Raw genomic sequence first — 11,163 nt, 5'->3', positions numbered from 1 at the left:
ACACACACACACACACACACACACACACACACGCACCCCTTCCCGAGTCACAGTGTAACACTGCCCCCTGCTGGTGGGATCATGTCACAGCCCTGAGCTCTGACCAGAAATTACATAACTTCTCGAAAAGTCCGAAATCACGGGTCATTCTCTGGGAGTGAATCACCGTGTCAACATCACCGCTAGCGGCTGTATAAATACCCAGCGGAGGACGTGCTTCTGCGATTCACCGCGGTGCAGAGGCAAGACCATCCGCAGAGAGGTGAGTGGTCCTGGGATGTTACCGGTGCAGAACACCGCTGAGGGCGTCTTGAATTTCACGGTACCAGCCGCGGGCACAGCCGTTTGTTGACAGTTGAGTTGCATTCGCAGAAGGCTGTCTTTAACAAAATGCTTGATTTCTCCGTTAAAAACAACCAAATATATTTATTTTGAGCAGATCATATTTCATCTGCAGTGTATCAATTAGTAGCCGATGAATAATATTGTTAGAAACTTGACATCATGATGAGAAACGATGCTTTTCGGGCTGCCATTCACTGCTTAAAGGTGACCTCAATCATCACAACAGTTGCATGTGTCAAACGCGTCATGAAATGCATTGATTATTAATAGTCTCGAAAATTGCTTAAAGCAATCTAACAACATTGACAAGCTTGACACCAAATGTGCCTTTCCCTGAGTTTGATAGAGTTGTTATTGGTTTGGCTGTGTGTGTGTGTGTGTGTGTGTGTGTGTGTGTGTGTGTGTGTGTGTGTGTGTGTGTGTGTGTGTGTGTGTGTGTGTGTGTGTGTGTGTGTGTGAGTGAGATGGACAGACTCTGATGGTACCAGAGCTATGACCTCATCCTCCTCTCTCCATCAGTAGAGAATTAGAACGTCCAAATCCCCTCTGACACAGAACTCTGGCTCCTGGCCATCCGAGTGATCCTGCAGAATTCTGTGTTCTAATTCCGAGTTCTATTAATAAGGTTCTCTACGGTTCTAGAATCTTGCTGTCCTCCAAACACTGTGACCTATCATGTTTGACTCTGATAACTTTAGAATACTCTATATAGCAGAGAGAGAGAGAGAGAGAGAGAGAGAGAGAGAGACAGAGAGAGAGAGAGAGAGAGAGAGACAGAGAGACAGAGAGAGAGAGAGAGAGAGAGAGAGAATACAGCTACATTACTGTCTTATTGTAAAGTCAGAACAGAATGCTGATGATTTTGAAGGACATTTCTGGGGTTGGCAGAATGGTTTGACCACAAGCGGTCTGTGTGACTTCCATGAGAGACACGGTCTGCTTCCCTGTCTCTCCTTGGGAGGGGCAGAACACTGGATCATTCTAGCCACGCTGAAGGATACAGACAGACAGAGACGATGTCTCTCTCTCTCCGCTGTCCGTGCAGACAACAGCTGGACCACAGCACAATGATGAATTCAGATGGCAGCACACTTGGTATATAACCAAGACTGCTCTGGTCTCTCTCTCTCTGGTCTCTGGTCTCTCTCTTTGGTCTCTCTCTCTCTCTCTCTCTCTCTCTCTTTCTGGTCTCTCTCTCTCTCTTTCTCCCTCTCTGGTCTCTCTAGTCTCTCTGTAACCGGAGTTCCTTCCTCCCTGAGTGTGGTCCTCCTCCTGAGTGTGGTCCTCCTCCTGAGTGTGGTCCTCCTCCTGAGTGTGGTCCTCCTCCCTGAGTGTGGTCCTCCTCCATCAGTGTGGTCCTCCTCCCTGAGTGTGGTCCTCCTCCTGAGTGTGGTCCTCCTCCCTGAGTGTGGTCCTCCTCCATCAGTGTGGTCCTCCTCCCTGAGTGTGGTCCTCCTCCTGAGTGTGGTCCTCCTCCCTGAGTGTGGTCCTCCTCCTGAGTGTGGCCTTCCTCCCTGAGTGTGGTCCTCCTCCTGAGTGTGGTCCTCCTCCTGAGTGTGGTCCTCCTCCCTGAGTGTGGTCCTCCTCCTGAGTGTGGTCCTCCTCCTGAGTGTGGTCCTCCTCCCTGAGTGTGGTCCTCCTCCTGAGTGTGGTCCTCCTCCTGAGTGTGGTCCTCCTCCCTGAGTGTGGTCCTCCTCCTGAGTGTGGTCCTCCTCCTGAGTGTGGTCCTCCTCCTGAGTGTGGTCCTCCTCCTGAGTGTGGTCCTCCTCCATCAGTGTGTGGAGAGACAAGGACCTCTCAGTCAGTACGGAACCCTCCGGCACAGTGACGTCTGGAGAGAGGAGTACGCTACTTTCCATCCGTCCGTTCCTCTGGGTCATCGCCTCCGCTGTGGCGACCTTTCACCTGGTGCAGAACGTCTGTGGACATGTCATCGTACAACGTTCAACCCTGACCCGATGAAGTCATGCTGCTTCCTTTTCTCTCAGAGCCAGTTGGGGACCGAGCTTGTTTGAATACACGAGGGATTAGTGGGCTTGCTGAGAGTAATCCAAACAGATTAGTGGAGAGGAATGTGTGTGTGTGTGTGTGTGTGTGTGTGTGTGTGTGTGTGTGTGTGTGTGTGTGTGTGTGTGTGTGTGTTTATGTACATTCTCCAAACAAGTGGGAAAAGTAGAAACTTTCATCTGTCAGATTCATGTCTCTCACTGCCAGGCCTCAAGTCTATGCTTGCTGTAAACCAGGGGAGGCTGGTGGAGGTAGAAATCGGAGGACGGGCGGAGGACTACCATTCCTTAATACTGGCCAGGCATTAATGAGCCCCTGCTCCGATTCTGTTCCCTCCACCAGCCTCCCCTGCTGTAGACAACAGAGGAGGAAATCCACTGATCTTCCTCCTTAAAAAGGTCTTCTGAGGCCAACATTGACTTCTTACATTTCACGCATCAAATATGTGACCAATGAAGTCACTGTAATCCATAACAAACAGACTGCAGACGCTGCGGACTTCAGGACTGAATGAAATCTAGAACAGAGGAATTGACGATAAGTCAGTATGATCCTCTAGGACCCGCCGAGGTTCTGAGGCTGCTGGGACTCAGCTGAGAGGGTGTCGCTGCGTAGCCGAGGTTCTGAGGCTGCTGTGACTCAGCTGAGAGGGTGTCGCTGCGTAGCCGAGGTTCTGAGGCTGCTGTGACTCTGAGAGGGTGTCGCTGCGTAGCCGAGGTTCTGAGGCTGCTGTGACTCAGCTGAGAGGGTGTCGCTGCGTAGCCGAGTCCTGCAGGAGAGGAAGGGAGCGTTACGTTGTGGTGCGTGAGAACAGAGCAACATCGCCCTCTAGTGGGGTTTATCAACATCACAACAACATCACAATAACATTACACCATCATCACAACAACATCACAATAACATTACACCACCATCACAACAACATTAGAACAACATTACACCATCACAGCATCATCACACCAACATTACAACAACATTACAACAACATCACAATAACATTACACCATCATCACAACATTACACCATCACAGCATCACAACATCATCACACCATCATCACACCAACATTACAACAACATCACAATAACATTACACCATCATCACAACATTACACCATCACAACAACATCACAACAACATTACAACAACATTACAACAACATTACAACAACATTACACCATCACAGCATCATCACACCATCATCTGATGGTACATCTGAGGTGTGATGTAATTCCAGGCCCATCAGCTGACCCTGACCCATAGACGATAGATGGACTCTCATCTGGCCACGCTTTAATTAAGGGCTAATTAAGGGCTAATTAAGGGCTAATTAAGGGCTAATTAAGGACTCTTCATCGGCTTCTGGTGGAATATGCTCCCACTGACATCACGCTGTCTGTCATCCAGGCTCGGAGCACAGTGGTGATGAAGGTGTCTGGGTCCGTGATGATGATGATGATGATGAAGGTGCCCTGCTCCTCCTGTCTGAGAGTCAAAGTGCTGTGTCTGTTTTTCAGGTTTATACTTCATCCCTCTGAGAGCCGATGATGATGATGATGATGAAGTTACCTGGGTCCGTGCTGGGCCTGGTGCTGCTCCTCGGCTCAGCCCAGTGTCTCCTGCCTCCGTCCAAGGACGACCTCAGCCGTGAGTCAGCCCAAACACTTCCTGATCAATCTCACTGATGTCATCAGTGTCTTCTGTTTATCTACAGTGTGTTCTATCTACAGTGTGTTCTATCTACAGTGTGTTCTATTGTTGGTAAATCCATTGGAGCTGAGGTGAGGCTCGGTTCATTTGAGCTTGACCTTGGAATCCTCCAAAACGTAATGAATAGCCGATATGAAAATACTGTCTGCTTTGTGAATATCAAATTCAGTTGAGAGTTTGGAAAACCTAATCCTCACCTAATGTGAAGTCACTGTCTTCTGTGAATGTCAAGGTCAGTGGAGCTGGAGATGATGTGTCTCTCTCTCCCTCCCTCTCTCTCCCTCCCTCCCTCCCTCCCTCTCTCCCTCCCTCTCTCCCTCCCTCCCTCCCTCCCTCCCCAGAGATCTCCCTGCTGGGGGAGAAGTACCTGGACAAGCAGATAGAGAAGGCCATCAGTGGGGTGAAGGAGATGAAGACAGTGATGGAGAGATCTGGAGAGGAACACAAGCAGTTCCTGTCTGCCCTGGAGAAGACCAAACAGCAGAAGGAGGTATGGTGTCCAGGGGAGGTTGTTGGAGGTAGAAATCAGAGGACGGGCTCACGTGTGTTCGATACCATTCCTTCATTCCGTTCCATTCTGTCCTCTGATTTCTACCTCCACCAGCCTCCCCTGTTGTCATGTAGAGCTGTAATCGATAGAGCAGTGGTTCTCTGTGGCTCAGTTGGTAGAGCACGGCGCTAACAACGCTTAGGTTGAGGGTTCGATTCCTGCTGGGACCATCTATACTGAAATGTATGAACTCACTGCAATGTAAGTCGCTTTGGATAAATACGTCAGCTAAGTGTCAGATATATAATCACAGGCAGCCATCTAGGCTCTGAAGTCTATGACTTCATTCAGCTGAATCCTGACTTCTGTCCTGTGTGTGCATAACATCCTAATCACACACTACTGACTCTCTCCTTCTCTCTCCCTCCCTCCCTCCCTCCCAGGATGCTCTGCAGAGCGCCCAGGAAATGGAGAGGAAGCTGAGTGAGGAGCAGGAAGTGTGTAATGGCAGCATGCAGGCTCTGTGGGAGGAGTGTAAGCCCTGTCTGAAGAACACCTGCATCAAGTTCTACAGCCGGACCTGCAGCTCAGGCTCAGGTCTGGTGGGCCGACAGGTACACACACACATACACACACACACGCACACGCACACACTCACACATACACACACACACACACACACGCACACGCACACGCACACACTCACACACTCACACACTCACACATACATACATACATACATACATACACACTCACACATACATACATACATACGTGGTCCTCTGTGTCTCAGTTGGTAGAGCATGGCGCACTTAGGTTGTGGGTTTGATTCCTGCTGGGACCATCTATACTGAGATGTATGAACTCACTGTAATGTAAGTCGCTTTGGATAAAAGCGTCAGCTAAATGGCAGATATTATATATATATATATATATACACACTCTCCTCCTCCTCCTCTTCTTCTTCTTCACTCACTGACCACCTACTTCCTCCTCCTCCCAGCTGGAGGAGGTCCTGAACCGGACCAATCCCTTCTCTATCTGGGTCAATGGGGAGAACATGGAGGTGCTTCAGCGCCAGGACCAGACCCAGACCCGGCAGTTCCAGACCCTGGAGGACCGGTACTCTGAGGTGGCTGACGGGGTGGACCACATCTTCTCTGACAGCATGAGGGTCTTCGACCACATGCGCTCCCTCCACGCCCCCCTGTTCCCCAGCCCCTTCCGCATGCCCAGCCTCTGGGGCGGAGATGGGGGTCTGGGGGATGGGGGTCTGGGGAATGGGGATCTGGGGGCGGAGGAGGAGGAGGGGGGGCGTACCCGCCTGGCCCGGTCCCCTCTGCTGCAGGACTCAGGGTTCCACGGGTTCCATGGGTTCCACAACATGTTCCAACCCATGATGGACGCGACTCGCAACATCTTTGGCGCCATGGGAACCATCATGGACACTGACATCACCCCCTCTGAGGGTAAGCTACTTATACTACTGTTATTACACTATTACACTACTGTTATTACACTATTACTATTATCACTACTGTGACCTTTGCCCTGTGTTCCAGAGGGGGGTGTCAACGAGGACGTGGTGGTGACGCGGCCGTTCGGGGCCGGACGGATGACCTGCCGGGAAATCCGCCGTAACTCAGCCGGCTGCATCAGGCTGAGGGAGGAGTGTGAGCAGTGCAGGGAGATCCAGTCTCTGGGTAAAGGTTCTGGTTCTGTGTCCTCTGGACCGCTCTGGGCCCGGGGGTTAGAGGTTACTAAACACTGGTGAATGGTGGATCGTCGTGTCAATAACAGCCTGGAATAACGACGTCTCAAACCCGGCCTTAGTGGGAGTGAATTTACTGAGTGAAATATTTGTTATTATTTGATTAATTTTGACACATTAAAACGTCCTGCTTCTCTCCCCTTCTCTCCCCACCGCCCCACCGCCTCTCCCATTCCCTCCACCCACCCCACCCCACAGACTGCTCCGGGAAGCAGCCCCTGGCCGGGCCTCTGAAGGGGGATCTGGAACAGGCCCTGGCCCTGGCTGAGCGCTTCACCCAGGAGTACAGCGCCCTCCTGCAGAGGCTGGAGGAGCAGATGGCCAACACCTCCAGCCTGCTGGACCTCCTCAACAGGCAGTTCGGCTGGGTGTCGTCCCTGGCCAACAACACCCAAAGCCAAGACGGGATCTTCCAGATCCAGACGGTGAGAGAGAGGGGGGCGCGGTGTGCACTGGTTGACCTTTAACCCCCATGGTCTAACTCTGGTCTGGATGGGGGTTTCTTGGCAATAAACCAATTACCTATATTCTATGTATGGCTCCCCTGTCTCTTACATAATAGAGTGTAATAGAATACTTAATTACCCCCCCCTCCCCCTTCCACCCCCCCAGGTGATCTCCAGGGACACTGAGGGGCCAGAGCAGTCAGGTGACACCAGGGTGTCTGTGCAGCTGTTCGACTCCCCAGCCATGACCTTCACGATCCCAGGGGACGTCCCCTGGACCGACCCCAAGTTCTCTGAGCTGGTCGCCCAGGAGGCCCTGGACCGCTACAGACAGACCACTGTGTGAGTCCAGCAGTACTGACACAACTACAGACAGACCTACAGATACACCTACAGACACACGACCATACAGTACTGACACAACCTGACACAACTACAGACCTACAGAAAAACCTACAGAGTACTGACAAAACTACAGACACACCCACAGAGAGTACTGACAACTCGAGACAGACCACTGTGTGAGTTCACCATACAGTGCTTACAAAACTACAGACAGACCAATGTGTCAGTTGCTGCTCCTAACATCATCTGCCTGTATTTCCCTTCCAGAGTGGTGAAGTAAACACAGGAGGACAGCCTTCCCATCATGCACTGCCTGGCCCAGCAGAATGTTCTGGAATGAAACAAAACACACGACACCTACATGTCAACAACGCTACCATAGATCCTGTAATGACAACGACAGACCTGTAGATATAGACCTGGAGATATAGACCTGTAGATATAGACCTGGAGATATAGAACTGTAGATATAGAACTGTAGAGTCTGTGTCACTAGAGCCTTTCCTGCAGTAAACATCTAACCAGAAACATTATCAAGTCAAGTCCAAGTTTACTGATCATATGCACAGGACACAGGATGTAAAATGTCCAATGAAATGCTTACTTTGCCAGCTTCCTCTCAACAGACTAACAACCTGAAGCGTCTATCGTTAAGTAAACAACATCAAGTGTCAAACTCCTGTCTAGAGGAGGGTGATGTAGTAATCCTGTCTAGAGGAGGGTGATGTAGTCATCCTGGAGCAGTAGTCATGCTGACTGTCAGACAGGCCTGCTGTAGCTCTTCTCAGAGGTAGACGGAGCACTGCTGTTCTCCCTGAGGTAAACCTGCTCCTGCTCCAGGCCTCCGGCATCATTCTGTACCCGGTTCTCCTCTGCCCAGAAACCCATCCTGTAGATGAATAAACCCTGTTGATGAATAAACCCTGCTGGAAACACACCTGTAGATGAATAAACCCTGTAGATGAATAAACCCTGTTGATGAATAAACCCTGCTGGAAACACACCTGTAGATGAATAAACCCTGTTGATGAATAAACCCTGTAGATGAATAAACCCTGTTGATGAATAAACCCTGTAGATGAATAAACCCTGTTGATGAATAAACCCTGTTGATGAATAAACCCTGCTGGAAACACACCTGTAGATGAATAAACCCTGTTGATGAATAAACCCTGTTGATGAATAAACCCTGTTGATGAATAAACCCTGTTGATGAATAAACCCTGTTGATGAATAAACCCTGTAGATGAATAAACCCTGTAGATGAATAAACCCTGTTGATGAATAAACCCTGCTGGAAACACACCTGTAGATGAATAAACCCTGTTGATGAATAAACCCTGCTGGAAACACACCTGTAGATGAATAAACCCTGTTGATGAATAAACCCTGTAGATGAATAAACCCTGTTGATGAATAAACCCTGTAGATGAATAAACCCTGTTGATGAATAAACCCTGTTGATGAATAAACCCTGCTGGAAACACACCTGTAGATGAATAAACCCTGTTGATGAATAAACCCTGTTGATGAATAAACCCTGTTGATGAATAAACCCTGCTGGAAACACACCTGTTGATGAATAAACCCTGTTGATGAATAAACCCTGTTGATGAATAAACCCTGTAGATGAATAAACCCTGTTGATGAATAAACCCTGCTGGAAACACACCTGTAGATGAATAAACCCTGTAGATGAATAAACCCTGTTGATGAATAAACCCTGTAGATGAATAAACCCTGTAGATGAATAAACCCTGTTGATGAATAAACCCTGTTGATGAATAAACCCTGCTGGAAACACACCTGTTGTCTGCTTCCCCTTCACTCCATCGCTTGTGTGACGAGCGATGCTGGAACCCGGGTCTCCCACATGGAAGACCCAAGCGTCTAGCATTAGGCCAAGAGGACATCCTCCAGATCGCCAGTGAGATACTGTATGATACTGTATGATACTGTATGATAATGTATGATAATGTGGATATAAAAAAAACGAAGTCCTCCGATGAAGGGGGTGGTGGCTGGGCAAACAGTTAAAAACTATCCTTCAGTCATTCGCAGGTTAAAAAAAATCAATCAAACCATTTCTGCCGGCTCTTCATTGTGACAACATGAGGAACAGACATGACAGAGTGAGAGTCCCAGAGAGGCGTTTAAAATATTGTGCCATTTTTATTTAGTGTAAAAATCACACAGCTGCTAGTTCATTCTGCAGAGAAACATCCATGCAGGTCAACATCTAGGATCTCACAGCCAGAATAGAAGCAATTAAATAGAATATTTGTTTTGCCGTTAGTCAGCAATTAATGCAAATGTACATATGAGATCAAAAGGTGTTTACCATATCATACACTATACAACAAACCCCTTATACAGTACACTGACCAGGACAGCAGGAAGAGAAGGCTCACCTTGGTTCAACAGACAGACAGACAGACAGACAGACAGACAGACACACACACACACACACACACACAGGTAGAAGTAAGGCTTTTGAGGACAGGTTAAGGGGAAAAAACAAACAAAAAAAACACAGGAAGTTCCAGGAAAACAAATAAAAAAAAAAAAAAAAAAAAAAAAAAAAAAGTTACAGTAAAGTTTTAACGCAAACTTCCTACTGGTTAAGATCTCCCACAGGTCCAGACCAAGTGGTTCGTTTGAGCGCCTTATCATAGGAGATGTGGCCGGGGACAACATGCAAGTTAAATGGTGTCTGGGGTGGGGTGGGGTGGCGGGGGGCTCAAGGAACAGGGGGAAAGTGCAGTCGTATGGTTCCTATCCCTCCCCATGCTGGCTTTCAGAGGGATCGGGGGGGGGGGGGGGTTCAGGGCAGCTAGACAGAGCCTGAGCCTCCCTGTTGCCATCAGAGGTTCCATGACAACAACACTCTACTTTGTGTTCTAGAATGTGGTGGTTTTGGAACATCTGGGGCTGACTGTTCCCATGTCAACACCAGCGCTCCACGGAGGATAAAGCCTCAGACTGTCTGTCTCTCTCACTGGCTGGCAGGACAGGGAGGGGGGGTACAGATGGAGGTACAGATGGAGGTACATATGGGGGTACAGATGGGGTACAGGTGGAGGTACAGATGGAGGTACAGGTGGAGGTACAGATGGGGTACAGGTGGAGGTACAGATGGAGGTACAGATGGAGGTACAGATGGGGGTACAGATGGGGGTGGGAGTACAGATTGGGGCACAGGTAAAGGCAGTGTCTGCATGAGCAGCTACAGGGCTGGAGTCAAACAGAACAATGAGGAAGGAGCAGGTTTGACTGTATTCTGGGGTCAATAACTTCACATGGTAACACACACACACACACACACACACACAGAGCTCGGCATCAAATCGCTAGAGGAACAATGAAAAGAAAAAAGAACCCCCCCTTCAAAAAAAACAACGTACACTTGTTGCATCATCACCACTTATGTAACCATTGTCTGCCCCCCCCCCCCCACACACACACACAGACACACACACATACAGACAGGCTAGCCCTCCACCGTTACGTAGCGAGGCAGTTCTGTGCTAAACTGGAACATTAATGAACGTGTTCCTGTCACATGATCAGTCCAAGGCAGCGGCGTCCAATCAAGCATCATCACCTCCCGTGTGGCTCCTCCCCCTCGCCGCAATGATTATCGGTCCTCTCCAGGCCGCCCCCCCCCCCCCCCCCCCCTCCTAACACACACACACACAGCCAATAGTGTGAGACTCTTCTTCAGTCAACTAGACACTTGTTCTGGGGTACCGCAGGGAGGAGGGACATGGCCAGTCACACACCTAGCATAGCATAGTGTAGCACAGCCTAGCCTAGCCTCAGGGAAGAGGAGGGACATGGCCAGTCACACTCCTAGCCTAGCCTCAGGACCTGTGCTATGGTGGCCTATGAGGGACTGCCTTCTACCATAACCTTTGTTTTCTCTCTGATAAATAAAAGTGCCAATAACATTTGTAACATTCCCCATCCCAATGTAACCCCTGCTCTCTGGCTGAGTACGAGTGTGTGTGTGAGTGTGTGTGTGTGTGTGTGTGTGTGTGTGTGTGTGTGT

General features: G+C 49.4%; 1 protein-coding gene across 1 annotated transcript; it reads left to right on the top strand.

Moving 5' to 3' along the window:
* Positions 1-168: 168 nt before the first annotated feature.
* Positions 169-7,594, top strand: clu (clusterin). The gene is made up of 9 exons (XM_083697753.1): positions 169-262; positions 3,868-3,997; positions 4,402-4,550; positions 4,994-5,164; positions 5,554-6,019; positions 6,113-6,253; positions 6,520-6,746; positions 6,934-7,109; positions 7,380-7,594. The coding sequence occupies exons 2-9, from the start codon at positions 3,895-3,897 to the stop codon at positions 7,390-7,392; spliced, it is 1,446 nt and encodes a 481-aa protein (XP_083553879.1). The 5' UTR covers positions 169-262; positions 3,868-3,894; the 3' UTR covers positions 7,393-7,594.
* The last annotated feature ends 3,569 nt before the right edge of the window (positions 7,595-11,163 follow it).

Source organism: Argentina silus, assembly GCF_951799395.1.
Source record: "Argentina silus genome assembly, contig: scaffold_817, whole genome shotgun sequence".
Classification (NCBI taxonomy): Eukaryota; Metazoa; Chordata; class Actinopteri; order Argentiniformes; family Argentinidae; genus Argentina; species Argentina silus.
The sequence above is the reverse complement of the archived record's forward strand: the minus strand, read 5'-3'. Positions and strand labels throughout refer to the sequence as shown.